We start from the raw sequence: 22,659 nt of genomic DNA, 5'->3' as shown, positions 1-22,659 counted from the left end.
TCAAACAAATCTAATTTGGGTGGAGCAGTAGATTTTATTAGGCATTTTACACTTTTGCACATAGAGATGTAGCAAAGCTTACTGCTTATGGCACAGCCATTGTGCGCGGTCCCAGTACTGTGCTGATTGTGGTGTCAATGTTATTCCTTCGATGATCGCGCTGACATCAGAAGTCGGCATGATCCAGCTGCTGTCACCTCCGCCAGACTCTGTTCGCTCCTGTTCAGGACTCCTCATGACATTCATGGCTGTAACCAGCGGAGTACCCCGCAGGATCTGTACTGGGACCAGTGCTCTTTAGTATTTTATTATTAACAACGTTTGGTGGGAAAGTTCTGCCTTTTTGCAGATGACACAAAGATCTGCAACAGTGTGGACCCTCCAAGGGGGCGAGGGGGATAAACAAAATGGCTAATGATAGATTGTAGGAAATGGTAAAGTGTGTGGCAACTACAATGTAATGCCAAAAAGTGCAGAATAATGCCCTTCGGTCACACAAATCCAAAATCACAATCCAGGATTAATGACACCATAATGTCAACTACTATAGACGAAAGGGACCTGGGAGTCATTATTACAACAGACAAAGTAGGCGAGCAATGTAACAAAGCAATGCGGAAACTCAGCCGGCTGTCAGGTTGTATAGAGCGGTATTAGCAGAAAAAGAGGTGATGCCACTTTATAAACCTAGAGTAAATAGTGTTCAATTCTGGCGTTCTTATTTGAAATTAAGCCTATGCTAATAAGATGTAGTTCAGACATTGCTTTTGCATATTATAACAAGGTTTTCGGATACCCCGTTAGCTCAGGGAACAGAACATCTGTTCCTGGTTTTAGGTAAAGTTATGTTCACTGACTTATCTAAGTTTATTGCAACTATTGTAGTCTTTAGTCTTAGGGTAGTCTTCCCCAGGTTAGGCCGCCTGACCTGAATAAGTAAGCATTGCTTTTGAAAGCTTATCTGTAAAATATATTCTGTCAGTCTAAATAAAAATGTTTTACCTACTGTTAAAGTACTCATTCCTTTTTACACAATTTCAATAGGATGACACATCTACAGGAACCTACAGTATTTCATGCTGACGTTTTTAACCAATTCCTTTACTAGAACAACTTCACAATATGTAGTATTATGAGCAGAGCTCAGGCGTAGACTGGTAAAGTCCACTATAGCCTCTTAGCCAGGTCACAGAGTATCCTCGGTATACAGGGATCAGCTTCAGAGACAGTGGATACAAGTGCTAGATTTTAGAGCAGTGGTTCTCGAGCCTTCTTGAGGGACCACCAGCCCCATCAAGTTTGCAGAAATAACAAATGTGCATTAGTTCATATGGGACCACTAAAGGTCTTTAAAAAACTTAAAGCTATCATTTTCTATAGCCAATTCATTTCTTGGCCTATTAACAGCTATCACAGTTTACCACAAATGTGATCCATTGGAGAAACCAATATACTCTCACCTAACAAATGCTGACTACTGTAAAGTAATAGATAAAAGTGGAATTAAATACATGTTAAAAATGACAACATTATTACTTGTGTTTGCTAAATGAGGTTAAAAATAGATGTCCATCTGCTTGGTGTAAAAAAAGATTTGATACGAAAATTGCCTTTACATTACTTTTTTCCTTCCTCATCACAAAAATTCTATTTATGTATCATGGAAAACCTAAATAACACAACAAAAATATGATAAGCATTGTACATTTTTAAATAACCTGCATATGTAACATAACGATGTCAGCTCCCTCTCAAGTTTGAACTACAATTGACTTGCTCTCAGTTCTTTACCTCTGTGCTCTCATTTACACTTTTGCTTATATTCTTATTTCCAACACTCATATCCTATTCTCTACGGACCTCTCCATCATTTGGAACCAACAGCTCCATCTACTTCTTGCCTTCCATCGCTGTCACCTTAACAAATCCAGCAACTCCTTCTCCTACCGGACAGTAGCTTCTCTTCCTCTCCTTAATACTACTCCTGCTCTGGCATCAGGCACTGCTCCCCTCTCCATCCTCATGCAGATTTCTCCATTCCCTTCTCTCCTCTTTTCTTGTGCACTGTGGAATGCATGATCTACCTGCAATAATCTTACACCCATCCATGATCTATTCATTTCCAACACTTTCAACCTAGCCATCACAGAAACCTCTCTTTTGACACACCTACTCTCATCTTGGGATACTTTATCATCCCTATTGACAACCCCAATGCTTCTGCTGCCTCCCAACATGTCTGTTTAGTCTCCTCTTTTGGGCTCCGTCAGTGGATTATTATTCCTACTCATTGTGATGGACGCTCCTTGACCTGTATTTCTCCCACTTCTGCTCAGACTTACAGTACATTTTTCTAACTATCCCTTTTCTCTCTGATAACCTCCTAACATTCCGCCTCATTCCACCTCCACACCCTGCACACCACCTAACTCCACATGCACATATAGATACGAACATGCTATAGACAGCTCCGGTTTTAGAATGTTGTCACCATAGGCACTTACCTTTTGCCGCCTTAGCTCCTCCTCTTGCAGCATCCTGACGCGTTTCCATAACATTACGTTCCATTGTAATTCACCTCCTTAAAAAAATTTTGTTAACCACTGGCATATCTCCATCTTCTTTTAAACATGCAGTCATCACACCCATTCTAAAGAAACCCACTCTTGATGCCGCCGGTCTCTCTAACTACCATCCTATCTCTCTTCTCCCCTTTGCCTCCAAGCTACTGTACACGAGGGGCTTGTATACAATCGTTTGATTCACATTCTTCCCTCCAATTCCATACTCAACTCTTGGCAAACTGGCTTCCACCCTCTACATTTCCCTGACACAGCACTAACAAAAGTCGCCAATATGCTACTCACAGTAAAGTCTGAATGGAATTTCTTCTAACTCATCCTACTGGACCTTTATGCTGCCTTTGTTATCTTTTGATCACCCGTTTCTCCTGCACACTCTTCACTCTATTAGTCTCTGGGATGCAGCCCTCTCCTGGTTCTTGTCCTACCTATCTAACAACTCCTTCAGTCTTTCATTCTCTGGTGTCCCCTCCCCAACTTTCTTTTGGTGTCCCACAACGCCCTGTCATGGCCCCCCTAATTGTTTCACTCTATAGCTCTTCCTTTGGAGAAGTAATACACTCATTTGGGTTTCAGTATCATATATATATTGATGACACCCATATTTACTTCTCCTCCACTGCCCTTCTATCCTGTCGTGTGTCACCAACTCCCTTTCCTATATCTCTTCTTGGATGTCCCAATATTACCTGAAGCTTAAAATGTCCAACACAGAACTTTCCTCCTTCCACCATCATCCCTACACACACACTCTCCCTCACCATCAGTAAATCCACAATCCTGTCAACACCTCAAGCCCACTGCCAGTGAGTCCTTGACTCTGCCCTCCTTTTCATTGCTCACCTTATGTCCATTGCAAAGTCCTGCTATCTCCAACTACGAAATAGCTCTCTTCTCACTCAACACACAACCAAAATCTTTCTTAACAAGTTCCTCATGGTGCTGCCAGACTCGTCTATCTCCCTATGCGAATTCCTACACTGGCTTCACATAGACACTGGAATTTAATTAGAAATCCTAGCTCTGACACACAAAGCCCTTGACAGCTAACCCACCCCCCTTCACATTTTCAGGCTTAGTCTCCATATACTTCCCTAAATACCCGATCCCTTCTGCCCATGACCTACGCCTCTGGTCCTACCTCCCTCCCTTCCCTCCTTCTCTCACTCCCACCTAGAAACTATTCCCAGAATGGTCCCCTTTCTCTGTAATTCTCAACCACGCACCATCCAACTCTCCCCAGCATACTGACCTTTAAAAACTCCCTGAAAACACACCTCTTTAAGGAAAACTATCACACCCCCTTACATCCACACCACCCAAAACCCAAACAAGACCGGTTGTGCAGCTGGACCAAACTCCACCCAGAAGCAGACATACTCTCGCAATGAGCAGCCACTTATACCTTTTGTTTCAACCGTGCCCCTTATTTCCTCTAGACTTTAAGCTCTCACGAGCAGGTCCTTGCATCGGTTTGTGTATTTTTGTGCTTTTTTCCCCCATACTTGTGCGTGTAGAGTAACTACTCTTACGTGCTGCAAAATATTTTGGCATTTTATAAATCAATATCGTAAAGGCGGAAACGTCCAACAAATATTTTTGTTTGCACTATATTAATTCAATAAAAATATAGAGATGTGCCAGTGTTGAAGGTGGAGGGCCCTCTGCCCACCTAAAATATCCCAGCATAAAGAAAAATAAAACTGGATACTCAAAGATATAACAAAAAGTTTATATATATATATATATATATATATATATATATATATAATTCCATACCAAAAAAAACTATGTATATTGACACGCACTATATGTTGTCACTGTCCTGATATAAATTATATGTAAGTTTGCATTGTAAATTGTAAATTTATTTTGTGTTTTTTTTTGTATGTAATGACCTTTTTAATATACTGTACCAGTTTTGCCGATTATAAGGCAAGGTTTTTTTCAGTGAAGTTAAGTTGAAAAGTAGATACTCGCCTTATAATTGGGGCCCGCCCACTTTGCAAGCCAATCCGCTTGTGAGGAAGTATGAGGGTATGAAGAGAAAGATGTACAGTATGAAGTAAGATGGTAAAACGGAGTAAGCTCCCCATTGGGGGCCTAAAGCAGCCATGTTGCTTGTGGCAGGAAGCTCAAACCGAGAAACACAGAGACACAGAGAGAGACAGACAGAGACACAGAGAGAGAGAGACAGACAGAGACACAGAGAGAGAGAGAGAGAGAGAGACACCGAGACACAGAGAGAGAGAGAGAGACACCGAGACACCGAGACACCGAGACACCGAGAGACAGAGAGAGAGAGAGTAAACTTTTTTTTTTCCAGCTACTTCTGAAGATAGGGCCTTATATTCAGGGTCACCCTATAACCGGGTAAATACATTATATAGGAGTGAAACACCCCCAAGCGATGCATTCCAGAGGCAAATTCCAATATTTATATCATTGAGAAAATGAATCCCAGGCAGTATAGTACACAGAGAATATGACTCACAGAAACACTTAGAAATAACTAAGTCCTGTTGACCTGTTTCTTGTTGTGTTCACAGATATTACACTTAGCCCGCAGGTCAACTGGCCTATTCCACAAGGCACCTCTTTGATAAAGCGCGCACGTCGCGTGAAACGCGTCAGATGGGGTCTATCTGTTTTTTATGTGCCGCTAATAAAGGATTTTTTTCTACCTGGTTTGAGCAGTCCAGCTACTACTTTTTTCTTCCCATGCTTGTGCATCGTCCCATACACCTTAGCTATATACTGTAAATACATTGTAGGAAAACATTTTTGTTATATTGTATCTTTGAGTGTGCAGTGTTATATTTTCTTTATGCCATTTTATAAATAACCAACAACAATAATAAACTGTTTAGTGATACAGTTGAGCCCATGATAAATATGTAATCAATTATATTGTTAATCTCTGAATAAATTTGTGTCAAGAAAAGTTCATAATAATTCATTGAGATAAGGTTAGCTAATATATCAAGTAAAACTGAACATGTGATCATGAGGAACTTTAAAGGAATCTTTTCACAGATCCATGAAGAACAATTTGAGGATTTTCTCCTATTTGCATCATTTTTTGAAGCAACACTGATTGACAGGAAGATTGGAGATAAACCTATCAGTTTTGAAGTTACTGTAGGTAAGCAATAATAATGACAAACATGTAGGTATGTTTATATTATATATAATTTACAATGACTTCATAGGTATTGTATGTTATGATCCACAGTCATATTATATATATATTTTACAATTATTTCATAAGGATGTTATGATCCACAGTCATATTATATATATATTTTACAATTATTTCATAGGGATGTTATGATCCACAGTCATCTGTGCAGCCACACAATTTGTATCAGTCCCCCAAAAGTATGGGGACAAAACAATGTAATAATAATCAATGACTTCTGTGGCCAACATCTTGAAGACTATGCAATTCCTCCACTATTCAGATAAATAATGGTTGCTATGTATCAATGTTCCATTGTGTACATACTGGTGTCATTTATTACACTAGGTCAGTAGCACAGATACTTTGATAAATGGCCCTCACTGTAATGTTCTCAGGCTAGTATGTTTTCCTTTTATATATATATATATATATATATATATATATATATATATATATATATATATAGATATAGATATATATGTAAAAGTTATTTTGATACACTCAAAGATGCATTGGTGAAACAAACCGTTTTTTATCACATTTGTTACACAATTTCACAACGTTCAGTTGATTGAAACCCTGCATTTTAATTTGATGACCATGCCGACAGGTAATTTTGGCAACGTTCTTGATGGGGGGTCCCCACCTGGAGGTAAGAAGAAGTCACCCGATGCTGGTGAAGGAGAAAGCGCCCCGCTGTTGCACACTGAAGAAGCAGACTCTTCACATGAAATCTCATTGTCATTTAGATCCGTAACAACACCTGAGAAGCCCGTAATCATAGAGGGGAACAGGTAAAAATGTGTAAATAAGGACTGACCTAGAAGAAGCACCCCATATGTACCATAATTATTTAATTTCCTAGGTATTTGGATTTCTTTTCTTTTCTGGTTATCAGGCCTAGATTCCCTAAAGGTCGACAAATGGAATAAAATGGCGATATCTGGGTTTAATTCCTTCTTTATTTATCAACCAATTCAGCAACGCCATATAGAGAGGGGTACAGTAGTGATAGGGTTTTTATTTTTAATGCAGAGATATGGCAGCATTATTTGCAGTTTTTGCAAATGAGTAATTAATGCCAAATTACTTATTCACGTGGTATTTACTAGACACTGATATTATTTGTATCGCATGGGCTATTTAACGCAGAGTTAACGCAACTCTCATGTATGCAAATAAGATAAATATAGCTGCCTATTGAGGAATAAATAAATATTTGTGAACACGCCTGTCATGCTAAAAAAATATTGCTACAATCCCATTTTTGTTTATATTGCCAAAATGGAACACAGCTATATCAACCTTTTTTCAATCTAGGCTTTAGTGGGACTCCTGTAATTCAACATCCCTTAGTGATTTTACTCTTATAAGAGATGCAGAAGATAGCCGCTATATTAAAATATTGAATGGACACACACCTACCAGATATCTAGAGATTTTTTTTAATCAATTACGTTGGTACATTGTTTAACATTTTAATTGTTTGCTACATTGGACTGTTCCTATACATTCTAACCTATATTTCACTGTTCTTATCCAAATGGTAACTGGTATAAGAATAAACAATAACATATAATATATTTCAAATGTTCTCTAAATGCAAAAGACAGAGCAATATGCCTCCACAAACCACACCCAAAAATGTCATGTTTGTTTTGTCTTATAGGAACTATCACTACTTGCCATACTATGAAAAAAAACCTTGTGTCTATGTAAAAAGTACTTGGGGAGATCAGACCTTTAGACTGTATTCTTCCAACGTCCTTCAGAAAATGGCGGATCACCTTGTGAGTTTGTTTTAAAACATTTATGTACACACAGTATCGATCTAACACTAATGGACTTGGTTACAGATGTAGTCACAGTAACTGTACACCATGGACTTCCAGCATGTATGGGAACCTTGTCAAGACAGCTATGGCCATACACATTAGGTTTATTGCTATAAAGCCTGCAGGAACGGAGTGCTACAAACATTCGGTCCGGTGGTCGCTCATGGTGCATGACCCTAATCCTTTCCATGAAGTTAACAAAACAGGAGTCCTTCTCTTCCATTACAACTGGGAAAGCAGACATATGCAGACTAAATGGGACTCACTGCAACAAACCATCTGTCCACTGTGAAAGTATATATTCTACTGTATGTGTCAATATATATATATATATATATATATATATATATATATATATATATATATATATATATGTATACATTGTTTGCCATGAAGCACGAAGTCCTTGTGCAAACTTTGAAGTAATTTTTAGGGATCCTTCTGTTTTATGACTAAGTGGAAGTAAGGTCCCTCTCCTGTCTATCTCTCCCTTTTTTATTGGGGTCATAATCTGCCACCTAGTGGACAATGTTATGAATTGAATGAGTCTGTTTTTACAGGAACCATGTGCCCAGGGCTTCTTTAGGCCAGAAACACTTTGGACTTACATTGTCTTTCCTGAAATTCCCCAACCTAAATAGGACATATTTTTACATTTCAGCACATTGTTAGCACAGATCACCTACGTATCTTTGTTTTCTTTCCCTTATTTTTTTGGTAATATATATATATATATATATAAATAAAAAAAACAAAAGTTTTGTAAAATGACTTCTGATAAAGACTACATGTAACCAGTTGAATGAACTTCTCAAGGAAACTAACCTCCTGCAGTTATGGAATCTCTCTCTGATCCCACCTATTTGAAACATAATAACAGGGCAAACTTACTGTATTTACATGGCTGCCGTCACAGATCAATAATGATCCATCTCTCATGGTAAAGTTACAAATCATTTCATACATCTGCCTCTCTAAAGTTACAGCTCTTTAAATACAGTAAACAAAGGGTGGCCGACTGCAGTCATCAAGGGCCACCACCAGGTCAGGTTTTAAGGATATCCCTGCTTCAGCACAGGTGGATCAGTCAGTGGCTCAATGACTGAACCGCTGATTTAACCACCTGTGCTGAAGCAGTGATATCCTTAAAACCTGACCTGTTTGTGGCCCTTGAGGACGGGACTTGGCCGCTCCTACAGTAAACTAACATTTTTGCATGGCCAGAACACCTATGATTCTACAATAAAAGGAAGGCCGGAAATATACCTGTTACATAAAATGCTTTTACAGCAATAAATTGTAATTACTCAGTATTTACCTGACATTATTATTTAAGGTATTTATAGTCAAGAATAAATGGCAATTGAACATGATTAATGACTAAAGTAATTACACAAGTCTATTTTTTATTAAGTTGATTGTCAAGAAAGATTTGTTGTTATCAGAGCAATTACATCAGGAAAATGGAGTAACTATCTTATGATTCACTTCAGTGCTGTAGGAGTCGGGAAACGATTTCTCTGCACAGTGAGCCTAAATATTACTATGGGTAACTCCTTCCTCAACCCAGCGCAGCAATGAAGTAGAAGTTCATGAGATTTAGGACACTACAAACATGATAATATAACATATTGTAGTATTTAGTGTTATTATACAGTGTGGGATAGAGTAGCTGGGTCCCTGATAAAGTGTAAACAAACACAAAGAGAGCCCAGTGCTCCATCCAATGGCAACAATACACAGTGAAATACCTACTGTATATATCTCTTGAATAAAAGGGTCATTTAGTTTAACACGTTGGCCAAAGCATTGTAAGCCTGTGAGCCCCTCCAAGGCATGACCATAATCCCTGATAAAGTGCAAGTTGTTTTATTTTTTGTATACTGTCACCAAATGTATGAAACTTGCTGTTTGACTTGCTTATACTTAGTACAGATCCTCAAGGCGAAGAGTTTAATAACACCACAGATCTGGAAGATCTAAGGCAAGGAAACCGGAAACCGGTGGCTATTACTTCTGTGCCTAAGATCTATGCATAAAATGTAAGGGAGCACATAGCAAGTTTCCGACACATGACCTCAGAGCTCATTGAAGAAAGGGCATTGAGGACGTGTGTATGGTGACGGCACTTTGAATAGCTGGAAACCTGGGGTGAAATGCAGCTAGGAAGACGTAAGGATGTCTCGTTTGGAAATATTGTAACGTTTCATTATACGCTTTATCTTCATTTCTAGGGAGAGGGTTTAGAACAAATGAAGGAGCTTGTCAAGATCTCGGACGCGGCACCAGAAGAAAAGATGAGAGATGTCTTAAGTGAATTTATAAAGCAGAGCAGGTATTAATCCCACCCTATTTGATGAGTGAACTTTGATAGTATCCCGAATGAGACCAATCCAACGTGGCGCCGTTATTTCACTAAACTATGTTACTTTCAGGTAAAAAGTTGGTGCATGTCATCCTGTACTTTAGCCGTTGTCTGAACTGTACATTTGATTGAGGGGGAAGAAGAAACTAAAATAGGGCGAACATGTTTCGTGCACATATCCTGACAATTGGGTTTATGAAAGTAGGGATTTAGCCCATCTCGTTTTCTATGGGAATGAGTTCAGCCACAGTCCTGCCCTCCTGGGGTACCCCAGCAGAGTTGAACATCTAAATGGTAAATCCACTGCACCTGCATCAAGACGGCGTGGACCTCCGATGGCTAACTGATGTTACAAGAGCATTGCAAGCGCCTTGTCTTCAGGCAAGTGCTCCCACTTGAAGAAGAAATGGTCGTGCTCCTGAAACCTTTCAATTCTCTTGTGACACGAGTCAGCAATTAAAAGGTATAATATTGAAAAAACATTTTAATGAGAGGCAGTCGTCAGTGTAATTATTATGCAAAAGATTACTTTAATGTGGGACACTAGGACTATATTGGGACCCTAGGACTATATTGGGACCCTAGGACTATATTGGGACAATATGCAGTTATGTTGCTCTATGTTTTACTATTAAAGAGTAGGTTAGCTGTCAGATTACTGTATTCTAACCTTGGCATGAAGGGTTAGAAGCCACCCTGACGAGTTGCTGTTTTGCATTCGCAGAGCTGTCATCTCTGCAGCGGAAAGGAAAAAGAAAAAGACAAACACTACTGCACTGGACAAAAAAAGAGTCACTCTCTGCAATCAGGAGCTGGTAAGGGAGATGCCTGGATGTTGCAGAGGATCTATATAGACTACTGACATCCATTGTTTTCCTATCAATTTTCCTTCAGCCTAGTGGAAGAAGGGGACATGAGTGAGGAGCGCACCCGTTCATGCTAAAGCTTGTGTGACACAAGAAAATAAACATTTGTACATGTACAGTATGGGGTAGAAATCTGTAAGTTAATTGGAATCTGATGATTTTGTTTCATGATCTTGGAAAAATTGGAAAGGTAAAAGCAGAAACAATGTGTGCACTACCATCCCACGTGGTACATTGGGCTGATTTAAAAGCCGGTTCACAACTTACAGTGACCAGAGTGCAGTTCTTCTTAGGCTGGTACTGAGCGCGCTTGGCGCTTGACGTGCTTACCTCCTTAAATCTTTACCTTGCCGTCCACGCTCACGGGGGGGCTCATGCGCAGGCCTGTACGCTCTGCCAAGCTTGGTGCTTGGGGAGACAAGGGAATTTGACTTTGGAGCTCAGAGCAGGGTCACATGACCCTGCTCTGACCAATAGGGAGAGAGAGGCAGTATACTGTAGGCTGAGCAGGGGGTGGGGGAACGAGCAGAGAGAGGTGGATGTTATTGGGTATAACCAGGTGAAGATAGGGTAAAGTATAATTGTATACAGAAGAAGCCAGTGTACACCATAAATGCTCTCAAACATGTCACCTTTAATAATCAATATAAAAAAATTATAGCATAAGATATTTGCAAAGCATAGATTCATTAACTCATAGAATCAATGGTGTACTGGACATTATCACCATCATACAGTAATTGAAGAAAATAGTCAGATGATGTCTCTGGAACTAATTCTTGTGGGGGGGGGCGGCTGAGCGGAGAGAGGTGAAGGGGGAATGAGAGAAAGGAGAGAAGGGGGGGAAGGGGGCTGGGGAATGGGGGAGCGAGAGGGTAGAGGGGGAGAGAATGGACACACACACGATCCAGCTAATGACATGCCCCCTCCCTTAATAGCCACGCCCCCCTCTCCTGCTCTAAAAAAATTGCCGGACAGCCGAGTGCTCATGCTTGAAGAGTTGGTGACGTCACAAGTCTCAAGCATGAGCCCAGTCAGTGCCAGCGGGGCTCAGCCTAAGGCTTCCACCTCTCTCCACTTAGCACTGCCTCTCTCTCCCCATTGGTCAGAGCAGGGTCATATGACCCTACTCTGAGCTCCAAAGTCAAACTCCCTTGTCTCCCCAAGCACCAAGCTGGGGAGAGCGTAAGTGCCCGTGCTTGGGTGCGCCGCGTGAGAGGGGACGTAACAATTCACATTGCAGAAACTAAACTCGGCAAGCGCCGCACACTCAGCGCTAGCGTGGACGCAGCCTTAAACGTGCTTGATACGGTGGGAGTCTATGTGGCACACACTATAGTACAAACATTCTTCGGATTTCAATTAACTAGATAACGAGGCTTTGAGGGAATAGGAGGTTGATCTACTCATCTCTGTACATCATTTACTCACTCAAGAATTGTCCTAGGATCAAAGGAAGTGTACAGTTATAGTATCAAGGGGTTAACATACTGTGCTTCAGCTACAAAGACAGTCAGTACATTACCTACTAGACACTTCTACTAATCACTGCGAGTTTAGAAATAAGCAACAAAGAGAAGTTGATTGTTACAATATTCGACAACAGTGTTTCCTTGCTCACCAAGTTCTACTGTGGTTAACCACAAATGAGCACAATTTTATTTTTGGTATTCAGCTTGCTTTTAAAAATTGTGCTTTTTGGATGAGGCTTTACTGTTGTTAGGATGGCCGCTTCCAACCTTTATAGAGTTTATAGAACTATAACCCTTTATTTTAATTTTGGAGTACGTCTCCAAATAAATTAGTTTTAATAGTATACAAATATATCATTCACTCTTAGGTTGAGTGCTCTCACTAGTGGGGTCCTTATCTTCTGTTTTTGTATTCCCCTTTAGCCTCCCACATTCCATCTTCATCGGTCCTGTGTGGATCCAGTGAGCCGAGATGCTTACAGTATGAGAACTCCTGTACACACTGACTTAAGACCTATAACTTTGTCTTCTGCATATGCAGTTGCATGGTTACATAGTACAGTTTGAAGGTTTTTATACTTTAGTGCAGGGGTGGGCAACTCCAGTTCTCAGGGACCACCAACAGGTCAGATTTTAAGGATGTCCCTGCTTCAGCAAAGGTGGCTCAATCAGTGCCACCTGTGCTGAAGCAGGGATATCCTGAAAACCTGACCTGTTGGTGGCACTTGAGGACTGGAGTTGGCCACCCCTGTTTTAGAGTATTATGAAAACATTATCTGTTTGAGTTTGTCATGAACGTTTTTTTACAATCTGTGCAGGAAGCAATGTCAAGTGAAGCAAAAACAATTCTGCAACAGAAGAAGAAGATGCCAGTAATTGAAATGACACGGGAAATACAGAACTTCATGAATAGAATCACATTTCTTGTAGACGAGGTATGAAGAATCTTCACATCAATGAGTCTTATATATTCTGTACACACTGCTTTCCTATATGAAAGGGATCATTAAATAGTGCATAGATATCACCTCTCCAGCTAAGTGATTGAATTCATTTCTAACAAAACATGCAAATATAATTCTGATTTTGCAAATGGCCCAAGCATACACTGTAATACAGATGGAGTCCATTAAAATGCCAGCATGGTGCATTGTAAAGTACTGGAATTGCAGCACATAGGAAATCTGAGATACTGTGGAACACGTCACAGCTGTATGCGTATTTAGACAAATCATCAAAAGAAGTGAAAATACATACTATTTGCAGATGATGAATGTCCTCACCAACTCTGAGATAAACTACTGTAAGCATTGATGTGGGGTATCACACCCCAATCTGGTGTTAACTGCATTTGTCTTGAATGACTGTGGACATCGAGTTGGGGTTTGATATCCCACACCGACACTTAGTCAATCTTCTCTCAAAATTGAAAGAGTGAAAAGACGAAAAGTTCAGCTCAAAGTAGGGCTGCCAAATGAACCCATGCTGGACATGGGCAAATCTATTTTTATTATTTCTCATAGCACCCCTGGAACTTGTATAATAGGACGGTATTAGGGTTTGTTTCTGTTCAGAAAAGGGAATGGCTGGCTCAAACTGTCCTGCGAACCTGGTGTGCTTGGCAACCCTACTGAGTAATAAGGCTTGATAAAGATTTGGACCCATAGTTAATTATAATTGCTATTCCACAAGACAACTTGCGGCGCCAGAAGACATGTAACAGGCAGCCCATCCAAGTGATTGGACCGGAAGGTTTCTTGTTGAATAATATGGCCCTTATGACCCTATCTACAAAGCAGTCTTCTGCCACAAGACATCCTCCGATACTGGGAGGCACCTTACAGCCTATATAAGTCAAGAGGGTGCCATATGGCAGAAGAGTGCTTTTTATGTACGGACGTGAAGGTTACAATGTAATAACAAACCTGTAATAATGCATCATGCTTTTCATTTCATGGCAAAAATAAGAAAGCATAGAATCAATCTTTTCTATGAATCACCTGCATATGTTTTAGTTCTAAAGAGTAAGCAAAGAAGGGTGGGCAGCCATGTTTCAGCGTAAGTCTGCATAAGTCTGCCACCAGTCTAAGTTCTTTCAAAACTAAAGCTGTCCCAACTTGAATCTGGTCTGTAACTGTTATATACGCCTATAATCTACAGTCATATGAAAAAGAAAGTACACCCTCTTTGAATTCCATGGTTTTACATATCAGGACATAATAACAATCATCTGTTCCTTAGCAAGTCTTAAAATTAGGTAAACACAGCCTCAGATGAACAGCAACACATGACATAACAAATCTACGTAAGTACCAGCACTCACTGTCTAATGGCTAAATGATGAAACCAGTTGTAATGCAGAATAAACATTTAATAATAAAACAAACCAGAAATAAATCAAATGTGTTTGCAGAAACCAGTATCACAAATGGGGCATGTCACAAAGTGAGGGGGGGGGGGGGAAAGGAAAAGGGGAAAAAAACATGAAACACAAGGAATATACACACAAAATGGAGAATAGCAAGTACGCTAGGGGGGCAACGTTTCGAGGGACTACCTCTTCATCTGGCCCATTCCCCCTGGTCCAAAAGGTCCCAGAGGTACTTCCCTAAGCCTCCCTTCCCTATAACTGGTCAAATCTGACACCCCTGAAAATAGATAGCAAACATACAGTGTAGGCTAAATACAGCTAAACAGCTAATAGCAGGGAAGCAAGAATCCACTACAGTCCGGAGCAGAAACGTTTTGGTTTTAGTTCTGGGGACCCCCTGCTTCCCGAGATACAGGCCCCTTTAGGGGGTGCCGGTATCCCTCTGCTTTGTTTACATGCCGCGGTCATGTGATCGGGACCTTTAAAGGCAGAGGGATACCGGCACCTCATAAAGGGGCCTGTATCTCGGGAAGTAGGGGGTCCCCGGACCTGAAACCAACGCGGTTCAGCTCCGGAGACCCTCTGCACATCTACACTATGAATAAAAATGTATTTTAAATCATTTTTAATGTGCCGATGTTTGCGCAGAGAGAGCAGCGGTTCTCTCTCTGCTGCAAACACATCTCGCCAGGGGACGGCCTATAGTATCATTGATGTGCATATACAGTACTGTATGTGTATGTTAGGGGTTATAGGGGTTGTTGTTATACAGTATATACTGTATATATACAGTATATACTGCATTACAATTCATGAATTTCTCGGCTTCAAAGACAACAGCTCGCAAACGCCCCCATGCGTTTTTACACGGCATTGCAGTATTGCAGCCAGCGGGAATAAAATGCTTAAATCACGGGTGCGAGATAACGCAATACATCCCAGGCGAAAAACGACACTAAACCGCACATCTCCGGGATATTCCGAAATTCGCGGAGCTAGCCAAGTTAGAATAAAGTTGGTCGCTACTGTATGTGTAGAAATCATGTCGGGAGGGAAAGGGTTAACCATATTGTGTATATGTTGATCTGCACCCCCCAGCTTCAGTAGAATTAATTGCTATGTTATGTATTAACATGGAGAGAGGGTTAACTGTGTATTTGGTATGTGTTTGTGCTACAAGGCTGAAATTTGGATATGCTTTCCTATGCAACGAACACAGGTTGCATAGATATTGTTAATCTGATTTAAAATATGGGAGAAATAGTTATGTTATCGCTGTTTTTACTATAACTTTGGATATAAGTTTGGAAGCATGCCAAATGGCCCCTTTGATATGTAATTGTACAATCAAAGGAGGCCACTTGGAAGCCTCATTGCATATGCAGCCAGGTCTCACACCTAGGTGATAACCATTTCACCTGTCAAAAGTGACACCCTACATGAAAGACCCCTGCCCAAAAAGCATTTTTTGCTAGACAGGATGGCAACGAAGGCCTCATGTCATAGTTTTTTTATAAATGGGCTGGCCATGTAGCCACAGGGGAGGGTTGTATTAATGAGGGGCTGGGTAAACCCAGATTTTTGCGTTACTTGGCAACCTGTGATTGGGTCAAGATTTGTCTTCACCAATAACTGAACTGCCATGGTAGGAATGGGGGTCTGCGTCTATATAGTTGCGTGCACCCCTTATTCCTGTGGTGGTTGCTTGTGCTTGTTGTGACCTATAACAACTAAGGAGCTGCTATTCGGCTAAATATCTCCTTGTCCAACCTCAGTAAGTGTAAATAAGTGTAAATATTTCTGTAATGTTATTTGCTTGATATATTGTCTGTTCTGCTCATAGGAAATAAACTCATTCAGTTTACTATATCCTAGTCTTGTTCAATCTGGCCCGGTTATTGTATATATGTGCTATTCTCTCATGACAATGTCCACTCCTGGGAAGATTAGCAACTGTCTTGAATGTTTTCCACTTTTGAATGATTTTTCTCACTGTAGAATGATGGACTTTATATTGTTTGGAAATGGCCTTATAACCCTTCCCAGATTGATGGGCAGCAATAATTGCCTCTCTAAGATCATTGCTGATGCCTTTCCTCCTTGGCATTGTGTTAACACACACCTGAATGCTCCAGGCCAGCAAACTGCTAAAACTTTGGCTTTTATAGAGGTGCTCACACTTGCTGATGATCATTTAATCAAGGGCATTTGATTAGCAGCACCTGTCTGCTACTTAGCATCTTAATTCCTATGGAAGCAGTAAGGGTGTCCTTAGTTTTTCACACATAGCTTCTCCATTTTGGCTTTATTTTTGTTAAATAAATAATGACACGTGTATATATCATGTGTTGTTGTTCATCTGAGGTTGTATTTACCTAATTTTTAGACCTGCTAAGGAACAGGTGATTGTTATTATGTCCTGATATGTAAAACCATGTAATTCAAAGAGGATGTACTTTCTTTTTCACATGACTGTATATTATTTTTAACAGTGCATGCAATGTCTTGTATACAGTATAATGTATAAACCTTTTCACTCATTGCAACTATGTATTTGTAACCATGTATTTGTCATTATAACTTTGTGCCCAGGACATACTTGAAAACAAGAGGTAAACTCTCAATGTATTACTTCCTGGTAAAACGTTTTTATAAATAAATACATAATCTTGGTCCTTTCTTCTATGTAGTAACAAAGGAGGGAGATTGAGTAGGTGGTACTGTATGATCCCTTTTATCGGACCAACAAGCAGCTGAAATGTTACACGCTTTCATGTATATATATGCACATTTGCACTATTCCCTGACACCATTCTTTATATAGATCACCAGACATAAAATAGTTATAGTGGTTTTTATTTGTTAGATATTTTTTCACATTCATTGTCTTGCCCCACACATTCCCCCCTCACATCTCCTTAATTACTAGGCCGCCTTTGCATTTCTACTGTAAGTTTCTACTGTTAATTTTCACACCAGGCTATCTGTTTCTACCTCATTTTATTTCCCACTTCCTGTCTACATCCAGTGTAACCAGATACCTTTCTTACTGTACATACACTGTGTATTGTGTTGTATTTCTGCCATACCCAATGAGGGGTTCGAAAGCTTGTAACATATCAACTACTTGTTGGTCCACTAAAAAGAATCGTAGTGTACTACCTACTCCCTCCTTTGCTCCGACAGTTCTCAAGAGTGAGAATATAAAAAAAAAAGAATGAGGAAATGTATTGAATCTCCGATCTTCTAAAATGTCCTTTTTTACTTCTGAACTGTATTAAAATATCTCCCCTGTAAATTAGTTTCTAAACTTTATGAAAACCATTCAGATCACCTGACGCAAATTACTTGGTTGAACAATTAATACTGACAAAGAAACTGGGACTGTGAGGTTTCGGTACAAAGAATACTTGTATTTTTTTTATATCTCTTCTTCCGAAAGAATACTTCCATTCTACTTTCATACTTTTATAGCCACAACATACTGTCCCTGATGTGTTCATCTGGCTGCTCAGCAATAACAAACGAGTCGCTTACGTGCGTATCCCAGCCAGAGATGTTCTCTACTCCCCCGTGTCAGAGGAGAAAGGGCATCACTGTGGGAAGATTAAAACCCTGTTCTTAAAAGTAAGTATCGCAGTGGAGCCCTGCGTGTTCTTGGATGGGTCGTTACATTGGTAGGGCTTTCTGAGCTAACCCGTCCTGTGATTACACAGGGTAATGCAACGCTTTGCTTCCGCAGGAAACCTACTGTCCGTGATCAGATATTTATTAGGTTTTGTGCATAGATTCTAACGATCAGTAGTGCTTTTATAGTTCATACGTCATGTCTGTGTTGTATTTTGTACTACATTGATCTTATTAAAAGAGGGGGGAAATTCAGTGTAAAAATTATTGTTTCTTAAACTGTAGTCATACAAATAGGAGACAGAAAGTTTAACAGGCATGGTAGTGGTGGAGGGAAACACACACACACACACACACACACACACACACACACACACACACACACACACACACACACACACACACACACACACACACACACACACACACACACACACACACACACACACACACACACACATTTGCTAGCACACATACACACACACACACACACACACAATCCAACATTTAGTGACAAAAGCGCTCAAACGCCGGATCCTTTCAGTCAGATGATATATGATATACAGATGAGCAGGATAGGACCAGGGGATTAATGAAATAAATACTGTAGTAAAGTCCCCAGACAGACCAATGTTCCCTGAAGGGTAAGATAACTAGTCATTGACCACAATCAAACCCTCATTGGGATGGTTCCTGGACTCACAATAAGCGTTGATTGAGAATGAAGTTTAATACTCACAGATGCCCCTGTCTTCTGTATCCTGATGGGCGTGCAGCCAAGTGAAGTGATGTTAATCTTGGAAGGAAGGAGAAAAAACTGGCGCACAGCCAAGAGTGGGTCCCAAATGGTATATAAAAAATTATTTTATTAATCCATCTTAAAAAGGAGGCATTGACCCTCCTACGCATTTCGTGTAATACAAGACACTTTATCAACACTTTGTATTACACGAAATGCGTAGGAGGGTCTATGCCTCCTTTTTAAGATGGATTAATAAAATATTTTTTTTACACACCATTTGGGATCCACTCTTGGCTGTGCGCCAGTTTTTTCTCCTTCCTTCCAAGATTAACACACACACACACACACACACACACACACACACACACACACACACACACACACACACACACACACACACACACACACACACACACACACATTTGCTAGCACACACACACACATACACACACACACATTTGCTAGCACACATAGCCCCAAAAATATTGTTCCAGCATCTGTTTGTTATTTACAATGACCCCCATCGTCCTATTAGAGCTATCGATTTGCATTTGTACAAATTCATTCTTTTTCCTGTCTCTTCGGGTAATACAAAGCATACTGTACTGTACAGAATGTGTTTTGACATTGATCCATAATCATCCACTATACTGAAGTAACTACTGTATGGTCCGGATTCATCAAATGTTGATAAAGTGGAGATATTATGGAACTGGGCCAAAATTTTTTTTAGGGTGCGTTAATAGTGAAAGAATAAGCATTGATTCATCAATATTTCTGCGATCCTAAATAAGATGCGAAGTGGAACTGTAAGTTTACTTATTTTGTCTATAAAGTTGCGAGAACGGTAAAATGGAGACGAAGACGCGGAGCTCGCCGCTAAGTTTAAATGTCCAGGTCACGTGACGCGGGAGAATTAAACAATGCAGGGAGATACCGGCACCCATACCAGGGCCTGTAACTCAGGAAGCAGGGGGTCTCCGAGGCTAAAATTTATGCGGTTCAACTCCGGAGACCCCTTGCTACAATTCTCTATTAGAGGCGCGCAGCTCTGTTTAGTAGCTGATAAAAAAGAGGAGCTAATACAAGTAGTAATAGCTTTTCTAAAAATATCTACATTTGATGAATATGATTTTTTTACTTAAACTTGCTATATTCTGTCTGTGTTTTTTTTTTTAGAATCAAACGCACCCACAGTAAGGTGTCATATTGTTGGCGATACAACATTGCGCCATAAAAATAACTCACGTTTTTTTAGAGATAAATTCGCATTATTAGGTTATCGGCATTTGATGAATCCAGCCCAAAGTGTGCTGGTTCCTGTGCTCCTGTATAGTATTTCCCTCACCGTGCACCTAAACTATTACCTCTAGTTTGGATTGCGTGTGTGTGCATCATACACATTATTTATGTTACGTGAGTGAAAAAGGCGACAAAGAACTCCACCGTTAGCATATAGCCAATAACAAAATATCACTTGTGAGCACATTCACGTCCTAGACAGGTCTGCAACCCTGCTTTTCACCATTATCAACTAGCATACAGTTCTTCCACTGCAGCAAGGGATTCTGGGAAATGACATGCAAATGTATGCTAGCTGATAATGGCGAAAAGCAGGGATGCAGACCTGTCTAAGGCCTGTAATATAGTGCGCGGGTGCATCAATGATAATTGCCTGTGTGAGCCTGACATTGCTATAGGTTGCTATACGACCGTGAGCATTGGCGCGGAAGATCTGAGGAAATACAAGAAATTTATATTTTTGTGCTGTTGCCACGCCATGTGTTGCTGTGAGCCAATCATAGTGCATATATATGTACTGTGTACACTACCCTGTAGGAAGGTCCCATTTGTGGGTCCGAAACTTTGGTGATTTGTGTCTTTTCTACAATATATATTCTACAAATCTTAACCTGAGTGCTGTCTGCTGATTCCCGTGCGAACGGTGACGTATGTTTTATATATATATATATATACACACACACACACACACACACACACACACACACACACACACACACACACACACACACACACACACACACACTATCCAAAAGAAAGAAAATGGGAGCTAGAAACCTGAGCACAAATACATATAAATCTAAAAACTGAGAAATAAAGGTCAGCTGAAAAATATTCTTCAGGGAAAAAAACAGATTCCCTATTGAATATTGTTATTAAAAAAAATGTAATTTTTATATAGGGCTGTCACATTTAAGTTTTTATATGGATGCAGAAATCCAATATGAAAGTGACGTCATAATGAATGATTTGCCAACGCTTCAAGCTGAGTGATATCTTCTGATTGACCGCTACATCCTTTGTTTTTTTTTTTCATCTCTGCTTTTGACAGCGCAGGAAAGACGTGCACTGAGAAACACCTATAGGGGTGCATGTCATGGTACAGTATTAGGAGATGGCCAGGCAGTGCCCTAACTTTATCATTGTAATAATTTAGTTAGGCGACATCTACCGGGAAAGGTAACTATGACACTCAAGTAGAAATCTGTTCCGTTTTTATAACTGATTTCATTAGTCATTTCAAGTTCAGGCTTTTCCCATCAAGGCACTAAAATATGGGACAAATATGCATACCGAAATACCTTTCCGGGACAAGTCAATGAAATAAGGTACTGTACAATCCCGTATATATGGGACGCCTGGCAAACCCTATCTTTATAGATAGTTGGTGTCTCAGTGCAGCACTGACACACAGACAGCGTGAGATCCTAAGGAGATTTAAAATACCTACAGTACTTCTCAGTCTATATTAAAGCCTTGTGAACAAGATGAGTGTTTTTTCTTATGTTTTATTACATACAGTTTGTAAGAATACGTTTTTTACATATTCAATATGAAATATTTTGCCTCTTTTTTTTTTCCCCCGTGAAGAATGTTCTTGGTATTTTGAGCTGACCTATATTTTTCAGTTTTCATTTTTATTGTTTAATATCTCTCTACCTTTACATAGGGGATCAATGTTGGGAATTCAGAGTTTGCCTAAGGGAATAATAAAAATCAGAAACGGGTGCTCAACTTTACTGAAAATAATGATTATGACCTACAGTACACAAGAATAATTATATCTACAGTACCTTTCCAGGGAAGCACAGCCTTATTAAACTATTTATATTGAATTGCATTAAAACTTTTAAAGATCAAATAAAGTTCTGCTACAGTGACTTTTTCTATTCGGCTTTATTAAGCACATTTATTAAATGTGACACTTTTTTTTGCCACAATGTAAAACAGCCTACCTTCCATACTCTCCTGTAAAGGTATAAAGGTGTATATTAAACCTTAGGCATTATGTTGGTTCCTCCAGCTTCCTGGAAAGCGGCCCCCTGGATGGAATGTACAAGCTAAAGTAGACGTGTACATGTGGCTGGGCTCCAGCAAGTATTCCCAGGCTATCTTCGAAAATTTACCAATAGGATATGAAGTGGAAACACACCCAGCTTCTTCAGGGCACCATGGACCTCCGCCACCTGGAAATCTGGTCTATAAAGGTAAGAGCATCTCTCTCTCTCTCTTTTATCAGCAATCGCAAGTCCATCTACTTTATTCTTATTCAGCTTTATTTAAATTGTTGGGCATTTAATGAGTTTCCCTGCA

General features: G+C 40.0%; 1 protein-coding gene across 4 annotated transcripts in view; it reads left to right on the top strand.

The window, feature by feature from the left end:
- The window catches only part of FER1L6 (fer-1 like family member 6), a 215,154-nt gene that overhangs the window by 118,127 nt on the left and 74,368 nt on the right, over positions 1-22,659 (top strand). For all 4 annotated transcript variants that reach the window (XM_075582218.1, XM_075582211.1, XM_075582212.1 and 1 more), the window contains exons 12-19: positions 5,619-5,727; positions 6,377-6,560; positions 7,436-7,556; positions 9,836-9,936; positions 10,691-10,781; positions 13,123-13,239; positions 18,150-18,302; positions 22,370-22,553. In XM_075582218.1, coding sequence (XP_075438333.1) covers positions 5,619-5,727; positions 6,377-6,560; positions 7,436-7,556; positions 9,836-9,936; positions 10,691-10,781; positions 13,123-13,239; positions 18,150-18,302; positions 22,370-22,553 — 1,060 coding nt within the window. The remainder of the gene's footprint in view (positions 1-5,618; positions 5,728-6,376; positions 6,561-7,435; positions 7,557-9,835; positions 9,937-10,690; positions 10,782-13,122; positions 13,240-18,149; positions 18,303-22,369; positions 22,554-22,659) is intronic.

The sequence above is a fragment of the Ascaphus truei genome, chromosome 2, assembly GCF_040206685.1.
Source record: "Ascaphus truei isolate aAscTru1 chromosome 2, aAscTru1.hap1, whole genome shotgun sequence".
Taxonomy (NCBI): domain Eukaryota; kingdom Metazoa; phylum Chordata; class Amphibia; order Anura; family Ascaphidae; genus Ascaphus; species Ascaphus truei.
Note: the sequence above shows the minus strand (reverse complement) of the source record. Positions and strands in the feature narration are given on the sequence as shown.